This window comes from Gordionus sp. m RMFG-2023, chromosome 4 (genome assembly GCF_954871325.1).
Source record: "Gordionus sp. m RMFG-2023 chromosome 4, tfGorSpeb1-WG-v2, whole genome shotgun sequence".
NCBI classification, from domain to species: domain Eukaryota; kingdom Metazoa; phylum Nematomorpha; class Gordioida; order Chordodea; family Parachordodidae; genus Gordionus; species Gordionus sp. m RMFG-2023.
This window is the reverse complement of record NC_088778.1, coordinates 15,938,773-15,962,346: the sequence shown is the minus strand read 5'-3', so window position 1 is coordinate 15,962,346 and position 23,574 is coordinate 15,938,773. Positions and strand designations below refer to the sequence as shown.

Here is a 23,574-nt window from a genome sequence, read left to right as displayed (position 1 = left end):
AAATTATTTAACACAACAATTTTATGCAATATTTTTGAAAAAAATGGATATGGCTGAAGTTATGAGAAAGAATCGCGAATATTATTATATTACAAATTAGAAGAGATAATATCGATCAGGAATTTCTCGAGATTTAAAAGTTTGTTGAGGTGAAAGTTTTAAGATTTTGAGATTCACAAGCCTCGACTTTACCTACAAACAAGTATCTCCAATATTAATGTATACTCAATTAGAGATCATTATAAAATAACCATTTTTATTCCACTTTTGGATTTAATTTTGACTCAAATAAATGAATGATTTGTGATATATGAAATGGCTCTATCCAATTTACAAATACTATATCTCATAACTCCATCTGATCTGCGGATATTTCAAAATCTTGATATTGAAAAATTAATCATTAGTTAAATTTTATTCAGAGGCAATAGTATCTAACAAATTAATTTCAGAATTCTCCACGAAATACAGTGGAAGCATTGCATAGTTTAATATATTTTTTATGTTTTCCAAATATATTAAAATTACTATATATTTTGGCAATGATACCAATTAGTACAAGCACAAATGCGCGAACCATTTCTTCATTGTAGAAATAAAAACCTATACCAAAAGTATGAAATCTTAAAATTAATTGAATAGATTAACTTTACTCATCGAGATCTAATCCCCAACACAAAAAATTATTAAAAAATTGCCACAAAGATTAAATTTTCATTTATGAAAGATATTTTACTAACTTTTTAAATCATTATAAAATTAATTTTATATTTTATTGTGATTTACATACCGGTTTATATATCTATAATATTTTTTAATCGTATTATATTCGCTCTTAATTTGGACCGGTCATAAAAAATAATTGATTTTATCATTATGCACCCTCCCTCTTTATTTTTATTTTTAGGAGCGGGTCGGTTTTTAAAATAAATTTCGACATCATTCCTAGTTGGAAAAATTGACTTGAAGGCCCAGGTCTACTTGGCTGGAGGAGATGTGTCAATCGAGGCCTGCAGGTCTAAGTAGGCAATTTTTCTTATTTTAAACAAGGTTTTTTTGTCTTTTTTTCTCTTTAGCTTTCACCTTTTCTGGTGGTAAGCTCCTTCAATATCTCTCTCCACTTTATGTTATTCATGCTATTTCGTTTATCTAATTTATACTTCTTGGCTCTAACTTTATGGCCCCATTGAAGTTTTGGCCTTCCTCTTTTACGTTTACCCATCACTTCCAAACTCTCAACCTTATTTCCTATGTAGTTCATAGGCCTTCTCATTGTATGCTCATACAACCTAATGTTTAGCATTATCTTAGTCTTAATGGACACTATTTAAACTTTCTAGTATTCTTATACTTCGCACCTTATCCTTTCTTAACAAGGTGAGATAATCTAAATTTTAAATAGGACCAGGTAAGCAAAGATATAATTTAGAAAAGTTTCTTATATCCTTTTTAGATTATTACTGAGAGAGAGCCCCAACAACATTTATAGAATTTCATTCTTTATAAATTATAATTCGCGTTGAAGAGGTAAATCGAAGAAATTAATTTATTAATTATAAACCATATTATTATAAATTTAATTCAAATAAATTTATGACCCGCTCGATAAAATTTGTAGTTAAATTTGGAAATTACAAAAAAATTACAGGTTTCGATGCGCATCTCTATCAAGGTCAAAGCTATGATGGAGAATCGAATGTTAGTACAAATGCAACCCAAATTTAGGATAATTCTATAATAAAATACTTAAATATCTTGCAAATGAAATATAAACTTTATATTAACTCTGCTTTAAGTTGTGGATGAGAAACGCAGGTGTTTTAAAGAATGTTATAATAGTAAGGATAATAGAGATAACGATATTTACAAGATGGCGAAAAGAAATGCTAAGAAATTAATTGTGAAGGCGCAAGAAGAAAAAAGGCAGGAGTATGGAATGTGGTTCGAATGGCAAAGCAGATGGCAAAAAAGAGGCAAGATTAAATGTTTGAAAAATATGGAAGGAAAAATGGTAATTGATATTAATGGTATTAAGAACACCTAGAAGATGCAGTACGGAAGGATTATGGTGATAGTAAAAGCTTTGAGGTGAAAGTAGGACTTCATCAAGGATCCGTGCTGAGTCCATTATTATTTATCTTAGTAATGGATGTGGTGGCTAGAGAAATGTGTGAAGGACTTCTCTGGGTGCTATTATATGCTGATGACCTTGTATTAATGGCAAACAGTGAGGAATAATTGAGGGATAAAATTAGTATATGGAAGATGACTATGGAAGCAAAGGGTCTGATAATGAATGCATCAAAGACAATGATGATGATTAGTGGGGAAAATCTAAAGATGGAGGAATCCGGTAAGTGGCCTTGTGGTGTATGTGGAAAAGGATAGAAATTCAATCCAATGCACCAGATGCCAAAAATGGGTACATAATAGATGTAGCGGGAAAAAAATGAAGTTTGATGTTAGAAAAAATGACATTTGTAGAACATGTATGAAAGGGATACATAATAATGATAACGTAGAAAATGGTAGTCTGGATATTGGCAATGGATTAACCCTAGAAAAAGTGGATAAGTTTGTTATTTGGGTGATATGCTAAAGGCAGATGGTGGTGTAGATTCTGCCGTGGTTGCAAGGGTTAGACAAGCTTGGAAGAAGTTCAGATAGATGTCGTCTATTCTTACAAATAAAAAAGTCTCTCTGAAGTTAAAGGGGAAAGTTTACGTAAGCTGTGTGAGGAGTTGTTTAGTTTATGGCGGCGAAACATGGGCAATGAAAGCGACTCACTAAGCCAAATTAGAAAGAACAGAGATGAGGATGATTAGATGGATGTGTGGGGTATCTCTGAGAGAGAGAACAACTAACAAGGAATTGCGAGCAAGATTGGGTCTAGAAATGATTGGAGTGGTAATGCGACGAAATAGACTAAGATGGTTTGGGCATGTGGAACGTATGACAAAAGATGACTGGGTAAAGAGATGCATTTTATGGAAGTAGGAGGATCAAGACCTAGAGGAAGGCCCAAGATGACGTGGAAAAATGTGATAGCGGCGGATATGAGAAGCATAAATCTTACAAAGATTGATGCTCAGGACAGTTAAAATGGAAAAGAAAAATCAGAGGGAAAACTAGCTTACCCGGGTAAACCTGGAAATCGCCATAAAACGGAGAAGATATTGCTTTATTCCTAACTGATTTAATTTCCATTTATATTTTAAGTACATTTAAAATAATTAACAATTGGATAAAGCAACATAAATTCATAATTATTTTATCGTCTATAAAATAACAAAGCATATTAATGGGGTGAAAATCAATAAATTATAAAATTTGGTCCTTTAAATCGCATGAGTCTAGACTTAACATAACATCGTATTTGCATTTTTTTAATGCACCATAGCAAGGATTTATAATGCTTAAATCATAATATTTATCTACCATCTTAGCGTCTAGTTTTATATATTATGTAATATAATACTGATAGTGATGCGAATTAAGTTCATATATTAATAAATTAATAAAAAAAACAAGGAAATATAATCATCACCATAAGAGCCTGAAATATGATATTTATAATTGGTTATTTTTTTAACAATTGATTATATTATTACTAGGGAAGACCGGTGGTAGTGTTACCCAGGGGCTGATAAATTTTTCTCAAATAATTTCAAAAATATTTCAAAGAAAATATGTCAAATTTAAATTTTAACATGTAAAAATACATTTTTAATAATAAATTTTTTTATAAAATTTACCTAACCTAGACCTTTCTTTCTTTCTTTATCAATTCGAATTGATAAAGTAATTTCAATTTTTTCATGTATAAAAATATTGACAATATTTATGGTAATTTATTATCTTGAAATTAAATTTCAATTAAACGTGAGGATCTAAGACTAGTGATTTGGGTTGATTTTAAAAAATTGATTAATCCAAAATAAAATATTATGTAAACCTGGAGATTTGGCTCACAGGTGGCAGGAAAGTTGAATCTCTATTTACCAGATCTCGAGGCTTACATAATATTTTTTGGCTAAAATCTTAATCGATCCGTTTTTAAAAATCGACATTAGCCATTTTTAAGCAGGGATTTATTTTTAATAATAAAAAAATTCTAACCAAATTTATAAGAACACTAGAAGCCACGAGTGTGCCAAGGGTCACGAATGGCATTATGAAGATAGTTGACTTATTTTATGTAACTTATATAACAGTTTAAAATTAAAGTTCAACTGGGTGATATATAATATGGATTAACCTGGTATATTTAACATATTAGCAATTTATGAAAAAATATTTAAAAGTGTTAAAACAGCCTATTCAGCTGGAGCGATAGATGTGTAATATAAAATTTGGAAAAATGAATGTAGAAAAATAAAAAAACACCTGGGGTTAGCTTTTCTCGCTGCGTGTTTTAGCTCTACTTTATTTTTAAATTTTTTTTATATAAAAATGTTAATCCTAAGTAAAGAACATTTGTCTCATTGGCCCATCATTGTCTAGATGTGCAAGATCCATATTACAAACTATACCTCTCATAGTTTTCCACTTTCACATTACACATACCCTCAAACATGTAACAAGCAATTGTAACACCAATTTAACAATTTATAATCTTATATACATAGTTTTGCTAAGAAATTTTTATTCTCATAATAAAAAAAAATTTTTTAAAAAAATAATGTCAACAATTTGTAACATTTGTGCAAAATTAATAAAAGTGACAAAGGCCAATCTTTTATACAAACATAGTTTCAAAGGGACAACATGTCCTTCCTCTCAAAAATCTCCAACCAATGAAATTATAACAATATTCAAACCCTTATTAAATATTATTGAGCCTCATCCTCCTCCTATTAACACAGATTTTCTTAAAAGATTTTTTGAATGGAAAAAAGGACCCACTATAACATATCTACCAAATAAATCTAGAAACCTAATTTCAAATTTTGTTACAAAACTTATCACAAAAGTAAATGATAACTTAAATTGCTTAAATTTTTTCATTAATTTTTATACCACTTCAATTTTTTATGGATAATTAAACCCCGCACTCCCTTCCCCTACGTCATAATTAAAAATGTTATCACCCAAACATTATAATATAAAATAATTTTTAATATTTTAAAAACTTATGTGAATTATTCTTTTTTTAACTACGTGATGCGATTTATTGCAAAAGGATTTTGGTCAGCTAATAAAAATATGAATTTTAATTTCTTTACAACAAAATAGATAATACAATTTGGTTCGAAACGGTACACCATAAATTTGATCTACCTCAGTGGCGTCACTGGGAATTAAAATTGGTATGTGCTAGAAGTCTACAAAACCCGACCCATGAATGGTGAAATACTTTTCTTCCTGCTAGTCGGGTTGGGATGCCTAAAATAGTTGTTTTTTTTAAATTTCACCCTCAAATCATAAGATCTAGTAACATCATTGATCGGTTTCGTTCGTACATATCATATTTGTAAAATTTAGACCATCGCATTACTTTTCTTGCAAAGTATTTAATTATATTTTAAGATCAAAGATTAATAATTTTAATTTCCTTCTTTTTAATTTAGACGAATAAAATTTATTTTACCTAGAATTTCAAAGCTACTTTTTTTTAAAAAATAAAAATTATCTAATTAACTTTAAGAAATTTTTTTATGGTAGTTACTATGCGCTATAAATTTAACTGATTATATAATAATAGAAAAAAACAGTTAGGATTTTGTTAATCTAAACCGAATGCGAATATCTATACTATTTGCTCATGAACCGTAATCTGTATGTAAAATTTAAAATCCCCGATGAATAAATAATATATCGGTATTAGGTTGGGAAATCTTATTTTAAAAAAATGGTGTCAATTTTTATGCCTTTTTATCAAATCGTTTTTTTTTTTGAAATATGTGTATAATTTATTAATGGATAAGATTTCTATATTACACGTCTGCAAGTAATTTTTAAAAAATTACAATAAAATAAAATATGATTGTAAGATTGTTAACAGACAATTAGTTTTTAATTAACGTTCAACTCATTTTTCTCACCGTTCCCAAATGGGAACAAGGTAAATTTTTACCTATTAGAAATTGATTATTATATTTAGTTTTCAATTTTTCAATCAGTATATATAGTCGGTCTAGAATTGGAGTGCTCCACTCGACATTTTCAAAATGTTTGAGTTAAAAGTGGATAATAACTTTTATTCCCAATATAAAAATAAAAACTAGATTAAAAAATATTAATTTTTGCCAAAGTTATAGCTCTGTCAAAATTGATCAATAATTTCATATATTTGATTTTTAACTTTAATGTTGATTTTCTCATTTTAAACATTTGCGCAAATGGAGCACTCCAATTCTAGGCCGAAGATATATGCTGTTATTACCATATTATAAAACATATATACACATTGTTAGTTCCTATATCAAAAACAGTATATAATAATTATAGTTACTAGAAGTAAATATATTAAATGGAAACTTGAAGAAATAATATATGTTGACTAGGATGAGATATATAAACTAAATAAGGAAAAGAATAGGCCCAACGAACAAATTAACTTAGGGAAGAGGAAATTTGATTAGACAATTTCGCTTTGGAAAAAAGGATATGTTGTAACTAATATCGTCTACATGATATCTTTGTTCAAGATCATTTCCGTTATTATTTCAAAATGATATATTAACTTGAATATTAAATAAAAATACCATTACTATCTTATTATAAAATTTATATATTCTTGGTTCTCATATTAAAACACAATATATAATAAATAAAGTTAATAGAAATAAAGTTTTTTAATATGTTAAAGCTATAAAATATAACATATAAATTAAAAATGAACATATACAAAAGTCAGTGGGGTCTGTACGTTATCTAAATGGCATTTACTTTGCTTTAAAAAAAAATCATACTCCAATATTTTTAAACAATGTATTAGTCATATTTTCCATTTCCTTTAGAAAATATTTTAAAATACAGATTCTCAGTATTCAAAAATTTAACGAAAATCCGGGCAGGGCCAAAAAAAATATCCCAGTCTGGGTCGATGTTTGAAAAAAAAATTTAATCTCTTGCTAGGCAAAAAATTTAGATTAATTTCTACAAATGCAAGTCTGGTATACATCAAAAGATAAACATCATTTAAGTCTATGCGCAAACCATAAAATGGCGTCTACAGATGACTCCTATGTTTGTACACTTTAATGGACGGATCGTAGTATTATATATATAATTGATTTATCACATATTTAGATAAAAAAATATGAGTTATATTTGCAAACTTTTGGTTTCTTCATCTTCGATCGTAACAGTGCTTTCGGTGGACTCTTTTATGCCTTCAATTTTCTTGCCGAGCAAGGTTTTGCCACCTAAAATTAGAAGTAACATTAACGTGAAGTCTCGATAAAGGATTCGTGCAAATTGATAATGTTGTATAATAGGGAACACGCAGTAATTACTTAGATTTAAAGATCAATAAAAATGGTCACTAACAGGTGATTCAATAATATTTAATTTTTTCCTTCATGCATATAAACATTTCTCATTTATAGCGCTTCCCTCAGACATTGGAAAAGGGTCTTGTTAAAAAAGATATATACACTTTTGATTTTATATTATATAGTGTAATTATATATAATGCTTTTTACTTGCTAAACAAAGACCAAAATTTATTAAAATGCAATAAGACCCATTTATTTTTAATAAATATTAACGGAATCACTATACCCACCCCCCTCCCCTTCAAAAACAGAACCACCTAGTTGGCTTAGAAAAAACAAGATCATTGCTGGATTCGAACCCAGAACTATCGGATTGTGATACACGCAATGAACCGACTGAACTTCAGGCGCTATTCGAAGGTATCAAATTTTTTTGTATATAAAGATAAAATTACAACGCTATCTAATATTTTAATAAAACACATAAAAATCAATAACGTTCAACACCATACATCATTACCCTATTTTATACTTCTAATTTTATATATGTTACAGCCAGAGTTGGGCAGTATCGCAATGTATGTAATATATATTTTTAAAAAGGTAATAAAATAATGTAATATGAACATGAGGAGGTGCATCTAGCTTATGGCACCGTGGATAGATTGATATACTATGAGATCTATAAATTTTCATCAAAATTCGTTGACGTAGGTAAAAACCGTCCTTAGGATCACCCGAAATTAAAATTGACAAGCTCGGCCCGGTCCAAAATTTTTCATGTATGAATTGCTCGGCCCGGTATAATTTTTTGCCAGCCCGTTTTATTTTTTTTTAATTTTATTGGCCCGGGCAGCGGGTGGATCGGGTGTTGCAGATCTCTAAAATGTAGTGTTAATTTTAAATAGCCCCTAAAAATTTTATAACAAACCCTGTTATACTACCCAAAAAATTGTCTAAAATTTAGTTAATTTTAACATTTATATCTTTTTTCAATTTTTAATTAATGCAGGGTAGTGAAAATACGGCGGTATCCATTTCAAATTTTAACTCCAGAATTATAATCTTATAATATTGTTGTGCTAACCAAAAAAACAAAATTAAAATAAGTGCATTATCTAATCAATTTCGTTGGTATATTAGCTAGCTAGTTTGTAGATTTTGATTTAATAAAATAATTTAAAAAATTTGCACTCCTAGTGCTTCCTAGTTTTTTAAAGCTATTTAATTTTTTAAATGCTTTTATTACTTTTCGTTCCTTCAATAAAGACTGTTTCTAAAAAAAATCGGAAAGGTAAAAATGAAATAAAAATCTCAAATTAATTTTATTTTATCGTTGATAAAAAAGCAATATCTAAACAAATATTTAGGGAAATTGACAACATTGAAACATTGATAATTCAAGAAGAAAAAATCTCATTCCTGATAAAAAAAATTACCTAATATAAATTTCAAATAATAATTTATTTATTTTATATTATTTTACTAAAAAAAATGGCAAATTTGCACAAAATTTGGTTAAATGAATGTGTATGATTTATCAGTAATTTTTAAAAAATAAAAATATTGTTGTCAGATAAACCTATTCAAAAATGAATACGAATCAAATTAGTATTAAATTCATTTAAACGAATCGCAAAAATTTGCTATTCGTAATTATACATATCGTCATTCGAATAAAAATAATGTTTTAATATTCGTGCGAATACGAATAAGAAATTACTCTATTAATTTAAACGAATCGAATACATATAATTTATTATTAGATTCGCATCAAATTTTTGAATAGGCCTACTGTTAGGTATCGTAGATAATCGTTTGATACCCGGTAGAATCGGTTCTTATTTTCATGTGAATATACAAAATAAAAATTTACTGGAAAAATTTCTGGTCGAAATCATAGCTGTCAAAATAGCTCCCTAAAAAAATAACATATTGTTATGGTTTATAAATGATAATTTAAAGTTTAAAAAAAATCGATAAATATGATAATTAGTTTACTTTTAATTTTCGTCTTGCGTTGAATTTTTTTAAACAGTCCACTGTTTCTTGACGGTGCACTGAGGCGGCTACCTTTTCCCTTTGCTAAAATTAAATTTTAATAGAATAAGTAATTTAAGTTTAACAATATGATGTTTTTAGAGTAGACATAAATGCATTTCAAATAAAATTGTAATAATGTATATATTGCTGAATTAGAATATTTGATAAAAATATGTTAATGTTTAAGGTTGCATTCATTTCCAATTATAAAATGATCTCGTATAATATCTATTTGTTGCTCATTTTTAAAAAAAAAAGAAATGAAAATTGAGATAACTAATAATTAGATGTTTTTAATATTTTTGTAAGATATCAAGCAATAGCCAATAATTTGTTTAAAAAAAATGGAAATTTATTGGAGTATTTTTACGCAAATCCAAGGATGCCTGAGGGCTTCAGCAGCTGTGATTCTTTTGGAAGGGTTTATGGTCATCATTTGAGTTATCAGGCTTTTGGCGTCGGGGGTTACAGTGTCCCATTCGGGGCTGGGAAACTTTATGATTGTAAAAAAAATAGACAGATTTTATCAATTGCTTAAAATATTGTCGAGGTCGGAATCCGTCCTATATGATGATTTTAAAATCAAGGTCCGGCTCGAACGAGTCCGGGAAAATGTTTTCCCGAATCTGACCGATTCAATCTGTGTCAGATCCAAGATATTTATACAGGGCTCTAATATTTACTATTTTATTAAAGCGTTTATTTATTAAATAGGTAATATAACATTTTCTGATGTTAATTTTAATAAAAATATATACAACAATAAATAATAATTACATCATAAGCTCCGGATTTAATTTGAGCATATAATCGATGTTGATCTTCGTCCCAAAAAGGTGGGTATCCAACCAACAAAATATATAGAATTACACCTAAGCCAAAATAATAAATATTTATAATAATAAAAAACAATACTGAAAGTGTATTTTAGATTTGATAAGGAGTTTAGAATAAATAATAAGGAAATAGAATATAAATTTCGACATGCTGCTACATTTAAATATTATGAATTTATAAAGTAATTGTTGCGTGAAATAAAAAAAAGAAGCATTTGTGCATACCGCAAGCCCAGACATCAACCGGTTTCCCATAGGGATCCTTCCTCAAAACCTCAGGAGATAAATATCCCGGTGTACCAGCAAAACCTTAAAAAATAATTGAATTTCAATTAACAAAGAGGGAAATCATATCTCCCTTTTTTTTAATTATTCCATGGAAATATGCAAAATAATAATTGTAAATGACATACTTATTTTCATTTAGATATTATATAGTCGAAATTTTATTTAGTAAAAATCATTTAATAATTGTAAAGTGTACCATTTAAAACTTTATAAAGCATTATATAAAACTAATAAAATATCATAGGCGAATTTTAAATAAAGTAAAATAAAAATTTACAATTTTTGTAATGTTTGTGATATTTTGTCGAATATTACTTTGGTTCTCGTAATAATTCCACAGTATAGGTTGTTAGGTAAAAATTTTAAAATTTAATAATCTCTGTTCATCACAACATTGATACTGGTAAAATAAAGTAAAACCTCGTATTGCCAATAAATTCTCCACCCGGATCTTAATTAAATTAAACAATCAGGCCCTTTATCATTTTTAAGAAAATATTTGTCTTGAAAAATATAATTTGCCAACTTATATGTCGTTACGTATTATAAATATAAATTATATACTATCTCGATTTCGCCCTTATGTTTAGCTGAATATTAGATGAAATTAACAATATAACCGTTTGAAGCTGAAAACATGGTAATTTAGTGATAGGTTGAATAATTAATTATATATATTTTTAAAATAAATTATATCTTTATGATATAAATTTTAATAAACTTTGGTATTTTTCAATATCATATAATAATTTACAAGCTTCAAATGAAATGATTCAATTTTAATATACTTAACTTGAACTTCTATCACAATTTTTAAAATAAGATAAGATGGTTCTCAAATCATTTACAACTAGCAAACTTTCTATGACCACCTTTAAAATTTTGTGGCAAAATCATTAAGATATATTATATATTTATTTTTAAAACAGGTCGCATAGTAATTAATTGTAAGGAATATAAAATTCTTTTTTAGATATTACCGAACCAAGATTGCTGATCACCATCGATCTCGATTGCCAGTCCGAAATCAGCTAATTTGACTGCCGCGTTTTTGGCCTTGCTTGCCAATAATAAATTCTCGGGCTTTTTTTTCATTTGATAGTAATTAATTATTTAGAGTAACATAATGTAACATCCATAAATTAACATAACACAAATTGTTTTATGTTTCTAATTTCTTTCTCTCTATCACGTTTTCAGATAATTGTGATAAACAAAATTTAGCCTATCCCTTAAAAATAAACGAATCTCATTTTGATTAGTATGATTCATTGTAATCATACCTTGTAATAATTCTACCTAAAAATAATTTGCATCAAAACCTGAGATTGGAAGTTGGGACTAAAATGAGTTCTAGTTGTGATTCTAAATATTTGTTTTAAAAAGTGCTAGGTACCTAAAAATGGATTATACTTCTTTGATTTGACGCGGATTCCAGGTTATAAAACTCAGTTAATTATTTAAACGATATATTACAACCCATAAATATTACTCGCACTTTTGTTAGAACCGGTACCTGGATATCTTAAAATGGGTTCGGTTCCCAAATATTTTTATGGGGGAGGGTGTCATTCCATATCAAATCAATCACTTTACAATCCGACCATCTCAGATTTTGCTAAAATTAGCTATACAAGTTAATAAAGTGTTGTAATTGACTAATCCAAATTAGCCCTTTAACTCGGTCTCAAAGTGGCTCTCCTTGGTCATTTTTAGAAAAAAATGATTATTCATTGGGATAACTTCAATATTAGATACCGTTCACGTATTTTGAATAAAATTAATTTTTAATTTATAAATTTTTTTAAAATTGAGGTCAAAAATTTGTATTTAATTTTTTTAAATGTTAGTTTTATTTTGTAAAGAGTACCAAGAACCGTTCATAAAAATATTTTCGGAGTGGTAAAAAAAAAAGTTAAGTAAAAAAAATGCTTAAAATAAAAATATCGCTAGATGGCGTTAATAATTTTAAATAGCTTAATACTTAATTTTTGAAAATATAAGTCAATTATAATATTTGTTAAATAAAATCGCATTTTGGCACAAAAATAAAATATCCACTAGATAGCGCAAGTAATTTAAAATAGCTAAAAACCTCATTTTTGTAAAATGTGTCAGTAGATGTTTTTATTTATTCGATAATATTTATTGAATTAATTCATAGTAAAATTATTATAGTATAGAAGCTTAGTTATATTGATTTCCTTAAATTTAATTTGTATATGACCATTACGGATTCTTAAAGAGTTAAATTATAAGTTCTTCCTATAGTGGTCAAAAGATTTACGACAGTTAGAATATCATTTTTCGGAAGAATAAGAATATCAGGTATTGAAGGATAATAAAAGGAATTAGAAGGTCCATTAGGCTGTAAAAATATTACCTTTACCTCATCAGCAATAATAATCGCTAGAATAAAGGTCACCCACCATTCATTATCATAAAAACATGTTACATACCCTTTTATATCATTGGTTGGTATCTCGCCTATTCGATTTTGAATATTTTGTGGTGTGGTTTGTTGAACAGCACTGGAATATTTTTTCGTAATTATTTGTGATAAGCTAACAGGATAAACTGCATGAATTTTTTGAGTTCCAGGAATGGAAAGAGCTTTTGAAACCCGATTCTTTAAAAATTCTTTCTCCTCTTGGTATTCTTCATGGGATGTATAATAAAAATAAATATTTTTTATATTTTCCTCAGCGAATTTGAAGAAATCGCAAGGATATTTTATTAAATTTTCATAAGGTTGTTGTAAACTGGCCCGTGCAGCTAAGCACCTTACAGTTCTCCCTATTCCATCGCAAGCACTTTTCCCATGCGCAATAGCAAAGAAATGTAATTTTGCTGGGATAGCGAAGTCTACCTAATGATAACACAAATTTATGAAATATTCCCTGTTTTTAGATTGGGACGCGGACCCATCGGAATAATAATAAATGTATCTAGGCTCTGAAAGTAATTTTTTTTTAAATTAATGAAATAAGCAGGTATTATGTTCCAACGATTCGGATATGGCAACAAAACTTATATGATTCAATGAATTAACTTTGTAATATATTATAAAGGGATGAAGGGTGACGTGGGAAGTAGCCCAGTGGTAACACGCACATCATCTTGAAGTATGAAAGAGTAATTTTAAGAAAAATCACATATTACTAAATAATAAAATATAAATTATAATTAGCAATTTTTTAAAAATTACTTATGATATCTAGCGATAACTTTATTTTTGTGCCTAAATGCGATTTTATTCAACAAATATAATATTATGGATAAAAAAAAGGGACTTATATTTTTAAAAAGTCTTAAGCTATTTAAAATTAATAACGCCATCTAGCTGTATTTTTATTTTAAGTATTTTTTCTATTTAACTTTTTTTTATCATTTTAAAAATTGTTATATAAACGGTTGGTACTCTTTACAAAATATCTGAAATTTTGGGGAAAAAATTTTTCATTTAAATTATGAGGAAGAGTTTACTTAGGGCTATAAAATGAGCCATGGTAGATTTATATATAGTGCATCTAATAATAAAGTTATCTAAATTTTAAAAAATCATTTTTTTCTAAAAATGACCAAAAAAGCCACTTTACGACCCTATATCTACGGTTCTAGTAGAGTTAAGCGACTAATATTTTGGAATCGTCAATTACAACACCTCATGAACTTATACATTAAATTTTAGCAAAATCTGAGATGGTCGGGTTGTAAAGTGATTGATTTGAAATGGAATGACCCGGAGGGGGCTCCTATTTTCATTGCGGTTCTGAGAGTTCTGAATTCTGGTTAAAAACGAAATTTTAAAAAGAAATTGTTAAAAATAAAGTAACCAACCTTTAAGTCACGATGGACGATACTATTAACGTGGCAATGGTGTACGCTTTCTAAGATTTGTTGAATGCAATGACTAGATATTTTTAAAAAATCAAAACATATTTTTACTGTTTTTTATTTTGATGATTTATGTTCCAAATTATTTCAATTACATATTCAGAAAAAAAATATGAATAGCGAAATTCTAAAAAAAAATGAAATCCAAAATTTTATGAATTTATAGGGTGCAATTTTTTTAATATTTCTGATGATAAACCTGGCATCAGCTTCACTGTAGAATTCGCGAGCAACGATATCTTCAAACAATTCACCACCGGTTACCCTTATATATATTTGTTTTAATTTTTATACATTCGCCTAATTTAAAAAATATCTGAAAGATTTATCCCCCGATATTTCTATTTAAATCGATACCAGTAAACGTTACACAAAATAGGTATCTGTATTGATAGTATCGGCTAAAAAGTGCTATCGATGTATCTCCTAATATTATTACTAATTAAGTTTTAAAATAGTGAAGACCAGCTAACAATTCAGTCCGATAAAAAATATTTAATTTAACAATAATTTAATTAGATAGAAATAAAAAGTATTTTATAAATAAATTTTAAAAAAAATCTCTACCCATTAAAATTATAGCTAAATATTTGTTATTTCTTTTCTTCAAATATTTTATAGTTTTTGCATATCAATAAATACCAATGTAAACCTATCTATATATTATCTGCATAGGACTTTGCAATAAAAATTAAATATCCAATGAAAAAAAATTATAAGATCAATTTAAGTTTAAAATGTTTATTTATTTAAAAAAATGATAAAACATTAAAATATTAAAACAAGTATATAAATATGTAAAATTACTAAATAAAAATAAATATATATATTATAAGTATCGAAGGCTCTAAAAAGAGCTTAATTTAATAATGAAAATGTACCTAAAAAACAAGTATAATTATGTTTAAAAATTTCTAGTTGAAGTTTTTGTTTAAGAAATAAGGATTCGCGATTTTCGTTTGTTATGTTAAAAATTTTTCGCGATAAAGTTTTTAAGAAAAAATATGTAGACTGTGAAAAATTTCCGCTAGTTGATATGATTATTGGCTGAAATATTAAGTTATTTAATTTTGAATATTTATTAATTTTTTTATTTTTCCCACAAGTAAGAGGGTTTGAATTAATTGATGAAGGAAAGGAGGAGACGCAGGTTGCGCCCAATAAGGGATTTCCCATTGGACCAGGGGGTGCAGATTAAACCGTCGGGTCTGAGGCCGCCCTGTAATGAGAGGTTGGTTCAAGGATGTTGGGTATTTTAGCCTTATTAAATGCGTTATGGATGATTTATTAATAGCTTTATGCTGGAGATGGCGACCTTGGCTGCGGGTACAGTTTATGCCGTGTCTGGCATTAGATTGAACGGGTAAGCTGCATTGGTGGCAAGTGTGTGACTGTGTAAGTGAACATCCAAGTCTAAATCCTATAGTAACTCTCAGTTGGTCATTGGTTAAGAGATTATCTAAGGTTTGGCTTGGAAGTGCTTCGAGCCATTCATACCCGCCGTATTTATCGTTGAATTGTAATAGTTGTATATCGCTAATATCGGTAGGGTTAAGACTATTTTGTAATTTCTTTATTAGGGGTTCGATGATAAATTTGTTAGAGATTTCGGTTGGAAATGTATAACCGTCTGCGGTAGGTAGATTCCATCTTTCAATTGCTGCTGTTAAATCATCACTGGGAGTTATAAATGATGAGATCGCAGAATTGAGCGATAGGCGATTTGAGATGAATAGATAGGGAAAGTAGTTCTAAGGGGATCAAGTCGATACCACCTAGTTTAGCGGGTAATTGGGCTAGGTGACAAATAAAGTCTGATAATGAAAGGTTGAGAATTCTTTCTATAAAGGTCTTTAAGCGAATATTGTGTTGAATGAAAAATTAAAGTTAAAACAACCTTATATTTTATTATTTTTCTAATCAGCACTCTTTTTAATATATATATATATTTATGTTTTGTTTCTTTTTTGTTTTTACTTACTTCAAGTTTAACGCGGTAGTATTTTTTTTCTTTATTTTTTTTCTTTTCAAAACAACAAGTACAAAAAAAAATTTGATTATAAATGTTTTTCCTTTTTTTTCTTCAATTATATATTTATTTTTCACCACATCATCGTTATTCATCAAAAAAAATAATAATAATTTACACAAACAAATAACAATAATTTATATAAAAAAATAATAATAATAATTTATAACAAAAAAATATTAATTTGCAAAAATAACCATTCCTTTTTGCGTTCATCCTTGGCACGCCCCCCTTCAACATAATCGATCCTCCGGCTATTCCTCCCAGAGGCTACCCCACTCCGACTCCTCCACCATAACGTCCAGCCATTATCCTAGCTCATCCAACACCGCCACTAGATCTTGCCATTCTTCCGTTCCCATTACTCCTGTATTATCCCCTACACGCTCTGCCTCCGCGGTAATATCCTCCCTCGTAATACCACTCGGACCCTCACTCTCGTCAGTCAGATCAACCACCGGCCACATCCTTAGCTCCCCGCTGGCTGCTCCCATACGATGCTCGAGCCGCTCCCCTTCTTCCAATCTCCTTGTTCCCAGGACTTCGGCGACCTGTCTGGATTCATCGCTCCTTGTTCCCAGGACTTCGACGACCGGTCTGGATTCATCGCTTGTCCCTTGCACTCGCTCCGTTAGCTTCCCCAAAACAGCTGCTATCTGCCTCGTAGGTACTTCCTCCACCCTTGGGCAAACTTGTTGCAATGTTCGATTCCCCTCCGTCCTTCTCCAATTCCAAGGGCAGCTATATTGAATATGACTGCGCTCTTGACATCGATAACATCGTCTTTCTTTCATCGCTTGTCTTCTTTAACTTCGTTCGCTTCCCCGTCCCCCTCTTATACTCCGGCGCTCAGTCCTACGAGGCCGCATCCCGAGTATTACTTCATAGTTTCCACAGATCTAGCTTCTATGTCCCCGGAACATGATTCGAATCCATTTTGATTACCAACCTTTGTAATTTGATATACATCCTGTAGGGAAAAATTACCGGTAACATAGTGTCAATTTTTTATTATTTGAAGAAATTAATTCATAATATTCAAGGAGATTGGAAGAAGGGGAGCGGCTCGAGCATATGGGAGCAGCCAGCGGGGGGCCAAGGATGTGGCCGGTGGTTGATCTGACTGACGAGAGTGAGGGTCCGAGTGGTATTACGAGGGAGGATATTACCGCGGAGGCAGAGCGTGTAGGGGATAATAGTAATGGGAACGGAAGAATGGCAAGATCTAGTGGCGGTGTTGGATGATGTGGATGAGCTAGGAGAATGGCTGGACGTTATGGTGGAGGAGTCGGAGTGGGGTAGCCTCTGGGAGGAATAGCCGGAGGATCGATTATGTTGAAGGGGGGCGTGTCAAGGATGAACGCAAAAAGGAATGGTTATTTTTGTAAATTAATATTTTTTTGTTATAAATTATTATTATTATTTTTTTATATAAATTATTGTTATTTGTTTGTGTAAATTATTATTATTTTTTTGATGAATAACGATGATGTGGTGAAAAATAAATATATAATTGAAGAAAAAAAAGGAAAAACATTTAATAAATTTTTTTTTGTACTTGTTGTTTTGAAAAGAAAAAAAATACTACCGCGTTAAACTTGAAGTAAGTAAAAACAAAAAAAGAAACAAAACATAAATATATATATATATTAAAAAGAGTGCTGATTAGAAAAATAATAAAATATAAGGTTGTTTTAACATTGGTGACCGGAGGTGAATGAGGAGGACGAGTGGAAGAGATGCGAGATTTTAGTGAGATACAAACACTTTTTTAATAAGTAAAAAAGCAGGTGCGATGGAATGTGTGCATCTCAGAAAAAGTTTTATCGATAATTTTTCGGATATATTATTATTGAGTAATGAGGAGCCCAAGAGTTGGATCTCTTCTTTTTCGATAATAGTGTAATCTTTAAATAAATCTAGGGAAATCTCAAGGTTGAGGAAGCATATTTCAGTTTTAGTTTTGCTTAATTCTAAACCAATTTTAGAGCATTCTCTTTCGAGGTGGTTAAGGGCTTTGCTAATTTGATGTGGATTACCGCTAAGGGTGCCATCATTAAGGTACCATAGGTTAAGGTCTAGGTCAAAATCGAATTTAAGATCTTTCATCATATTGTGGATAGCTAGACAGAAAAAAATAGGGCCGAGGGAGTTTCCCTGTTGTACTCCTTCTTCGGAATATATAACGCTACCATTAAAAATGAGAGGAGTGCTATTGTTATAGCAGATATCAATGAAGCGCGTGTATTGGGAGAAATTATCGTAAAAAGATTCGAGTGCCGAGTGAAATTGTATTAAAGGCATTCTTAAAATCGATTTAGCATATAACGGAGTTTATCGGTGGATGTTGAAGGTAGATACGTAGGTTGTGAGAGGCTATCTACGCTTCCTTTAGTTCCGCATCCTATTTGGTATTTGCCAAGCAGTGAATGATCGGATTTTATTTTTTTGCAATAAATTTAGCTATCAGGCGTCTGAAAAATGAACTGATTGCGATTGGGCGGATGCCCCCATTATGTTTTTCAAAAGTAATCAAGTTAGCTCCAATTATAATTTGATGAGCTAATGTGGGAATATCTTTAGTAGTTATATAATTAAGGAAGGTGGTAAGTGAGTTAAAAAAATTATTGGAATTATGAGATTTTAGAAATGTTTGGAAGTAAGATGGTCTAGCCATCCGGGCCTGCTGCTGAAAATTTATTAAATTCAATTATTGTTTCGCGAATATCTTGGTTTGTAATTATAAAAGTGGGGATATTGAGCGGTGGGTTTGGTAAGCTAGTATAAGAGGCATGTGGGTGGAGGGATATTAGGTTGTCAATGGTCTCGTCATTTTTGTTTGTGAAGAGATTAATTTTTGTGCACCGCATATGTCGCCTTCATTTATTTTTTTGGATATTTTGTTGCAGGTATTACTGAAACTTTCATTAGAATTATTGGGATTTTTAACGTGTTCTAATAGTGTTAAATTTTCCATAATTTAGTAAGGTCAGTGATCTGGTAATTAGCACTAGATGGGATGCGTTTTATTGTTGGTATTTTTTTAATAAAGATAAATTCTTCTAGTGATTTGTTATTTACATGTATGTGTTAGGTATTATTTGGGGGTTCTATTAGTTTTGAGCAGAGTGTATTAGAACCTAAGCAAGGGAGGGCTTGGGGGCCATGTTTGTATAGATGGTCATTTATTTTTATATTAATAAGTTTGTGACAGGTTGGGCAGATTCTTTCATGTTTGAGTATGTTTGAGTCTAAGACAAAAACATTGGAGTAGGGTTATTTGCTGGTATGTTGGTATATAAGGGTTTTGTTGTAGATGGAATCAGAATAATTAATTATGAATAGTGCATGTGAGTGTTGTATTTTTATTTCCAAGATAATATGTTGTTAGTAATTTCTATTGAGAGTGAGCTTGATATAAACTCTGAAGCTTTATATAAGTATTGTCAAATTAGTTCTGAATTGAGATTTAGCATATTTAGGTAATTGGTTGAACTATATCGAATCGATTGATATCAATAAATTTGTTTAATATTGTAATCAAATATTATAAAATAAAAATAATTTCGAAATATGTAAAATAATGTTCTTATCTTATAAATTTATGTATAGAGATTAGAGGTCTGGGCCCGCTTGTGGAAGTTTATGAAAAGATTTTACTTCCCTGCTGGAAAAATAATTTTGTACAAGTTTCCTGGCCTGGTCGGTAATATTTATTTATGTAGGAAAACGACATTTTGCCTAAATATCAACTTTAAAAAAATTCCAAAATTTCGCCCCAGCCCGACACGTAATTTAAGGCTCATATCGGTCCGGTTTTATAAATTTGACCTTCCCTAATTGGGTTCTAGCATCATTATTTTGTTGAGACTTTAATCATCTTCGTTATAAAAATCAAGGTAAAAGTATCTTGATAAGTTTTAAAGATATAAAATTTTATACATAATTAATATTATAATATAAATTTAAATATTATATGCAATAATTTTAAAAAAATTGAAATCAGTAAATTCATGAGAAAAAAAATATTCTTTTTGAAAATATCTCCAAATTTATATTTTTTTAAATATATTCAATATGTTCTCTACCCTTATGTAAAATTAGGACATATTTAAATTATAAACTTTAAAAAAAATAACGGTAAAATATTTTTCTGAAAAGATATCAAAATTTACATTAAAATATATAATGTACCATATGTAAAATTATAAGACTAAATTATAAACTTTAATAATAAAATTATATCGGTAATTTATTTATTAATAAATAAAAAAAATTTTTTGATATAATATTTATTACAATATATTTCGAAACATGCATCATTTTGATTAACAGACCCATAGAAATTTTCAGAGTTGTTAAAGGATCTAGATACAAGTATCTAAATCCTGTATCTAGATATAAAAATGTGGTATCTGTATCTGTATCTAGATAGATTTTTGATTAAAATATCGGTATCTAGATATTATTTTAGACGATGTATCTGTATCTAGATCCATTTAAAAAGTATCTTTTAACAACTCTGGAAATTTTTAAGGTTAATGGTAAAAAAAATACTGTTTCAACATCAATTATGATATTAAATGTAAATCCTTAAAATATCCATATTATGTGTATAAGTTATGTATTTACAGGTCGAAAACCAGGTAATGGAAGCCTTCTTCTGAGATACTTGCGTGTAATCTTACTATTTTGTATATAATTGATTTTTTAAAATAATTATTTCTTTGATATGATGTCGTCTAAAGGGTATAATGGAGACCGGGGCAAAGCGGTTGACGGGGTAACAAAGTTAGCGCGAATAACTTTTTAACTCCTGAAATAATTTTAAATTTGGTAGCGAATATGTTTTTATAATTTCATACATATGTTTATCTGTTGGAAAATGTTCCAGGTTTGATATATTTTGCCAAAAGAATGTTTATTAACCATAAATTATAAAAAAAAAATCACTTTTTACTATTCTTTGCTATAGCACAAATATTTATTCTAATAGTTTTAAATTTTGTACACAAGTAAAAGTTATTGAAAATTTAAAGCAAAACTAGAAGTAAAGCAAGGGTGTAGTCAAATCATTTATTTTTTTTAAATCAAAAAATCCTATTTCGTCCAAAATAAAAGCTAATTTAACCCTTTTATTCACCCTAGGCCAAAATATAACCAACCAATTTTTCCAAAATTTTGCATAATAGTACAAAATTTAACCCACCTTTAAAATGGATTTATTTCGTTGTTACATATGCTTAAAACATTATTTATTTTTTTATAAAATTTAACATTTTTAAAAAATTAGTCATATTGAGATTTTTATTGGTTGATCTTGTATTTTTTTCCAGATTTTTCCCAAACGAATATTTTAAAAATTCATATTTCTAAAAGTATTCAATTTGGTAGGGTAATATTTTATATATATAACTTATAAATGTATATCATTTTTTTATAAATAACATATCCATTTTTAATAATTATATTATTTATAATGGGTTTCAATGAATCCCACTAAGCAGAATGCCGTCAGCTGATGAAAGGATATCAGTTTAGATTATATTGATGAATCCTCTGCTTTAGAAGATAATATGCCTTCTGTAAATTTATTATATACTCCTACATATTGGAAAAATGATCCTCGAATAACTTTAATAAACTTATGGGCCAAAAAATATCGGAGTTGCTAAAACACCATAAAGAATAATTATATGCAGCCCAATATGTATGAAAAGATAAAATAAATATTTTTTCCATTAGTACTTATAGTTATTATTATTATTTTATAAATTTAAATCTGCCAATATTTTTGTTTTTTTAGCCATAAACATGCTAATGGAGATGAAAAAATACCAATTATTGGAACATAGTACCTGATTTCCACGATCAATATATAGCCAAACTAATGCCTGTAAATAGGTTTGAATGGCTGCTTATCCATATCCATATAAACAATAATAATACTTTGACCCCTCAAAGCGAATTTTTTGATTTCGAAAAACTTTATAAAGTCCGACTTTGTATGACTATGAAAGACCATAGGAGGGCTGGTATGCTGGCAGAAACGATAGTTTATGTAGACAGCTTATCAGCAGAGCTCAGCCATCCAACACCATCATTAATAAAAGTGTCTTTAGAGATTAGGAGATGCACAGCCTCACATTTATCTTTAAGATAATAATAAAAGAGAAGATATTTTCATTATTCAACAGTTATCGATGAACATAGTTCAAATTTGAGGCGTGATGTCTCTCTTAAAGTTGAAGTTGTTTTTAACTGTATCATTATGAGAATTTTACTAAATATTTTCGATAAAAAAATTTATCTGTGCAAAATCGGACTTTTCAATTTTAAATCTCTGTGCATGAAAGGGTTAATATAAGAGGCGCAAACCGTCATTTCGTCTATGGCTGTTTCGCCTAGAATAATGCCCAAGAGCGAATTTAATGGCAAAAAAGCAAATAGGTCCTACAAAAAAGAAAATTGATAAAAGGTTCCAATATTAATTGCAATATGTTTTAAAAATAATAGCAAAATGTGTGCTTGTTTTTAATTTTATGGTAGAAATGCAAAATACAGACTTATTACCCCGATCTCCTATATATTTTGCTAGTATTAGCCTACCCGTAAAAAAACAAAAGTAATTTAAAAAAATTTAATCTTATTTTAACTTACTATAATTTTATTTCTAATTATAAGAAGAAATAATATATAGGTACAAAAAATAATAATTTAAATTCTGATTATTTACAATATCTTTATAAAAGTTAAATAAAATAATTCCAAATTAGATTAGGCGTTGTTAAGGTGACGCTAAAAGATATAATTAATAATATTATTTAAATTTTAGTTTACCTATATTAGGATGGTTTAATTTGCGGCATATTCTAGCTTCTCTCTCCAATTTTTGTAAATCTAAAAAATATATGGATTATTATAACAAAAAGTTTGTGATCCTAAATAATGGTATAAATAATAGTAGGTACATTATATTACGATATACCATGATATAATTTAAAGCAATAATTCCAAAATAATCTTAAAAAAGATTATA

At 28.9% G+C, this 23,574-nt stretch overlaps 1 protein-coding gene across 1 annotated transcript in view; it reads right to left on the bottom strand.

The window, feature by feature from the left end:
- LOC135928477 (calcium/calmodulin-dependent protein kinase type II delta chain-like) overlaps positions 1-23,574 on the bottom strand; it is a 66,983-nt gene that overhangs the window by 18,140 nt on the left and 25,269 nt on the right. The window contains exons 3-13 of the mRNA XM_065464941.1: positions 23,376-23,435; positions 21,168-21,222; positions 14,706-14,771; positions 14,450-14,522; positions 11,590-11,692; positions 10,547-10,630; positions 10,263-10,357; positions 9,856-9,978; positions 9,444-9,527; positions 9,319-9,361; positions 7,284-7,370 (exon numbers count right to left, since the gene is read on the bottom strand). Coding sequence (XP_065321013.1) covers positions 7,284-7,370; positions 9,319-9,361; positions 9,444-9,527; positions 9,856-9,978; positions 10,263-10,357; positions 10,547-10,630; positions 11,590-11,692; positions 14,450-14,522; positions 14,706-14,771; positions 21,168-21,222; positions 23,376-23,435 — 873 coding nt within the window. The remainder of the gene's footprint in view (positions 1-7,283; positions 7,371-9,318; positions 9,362-9,443; positions 9,528-9,855; positions 9,979-10,262; positions 10,358-10,546; positions 10,631-11,589; positions 11,693-14,449; positions 14,523-14,705; positions 14,772-21,167; positions 21,223-23,375; positions 23,436-23,574) is intronic.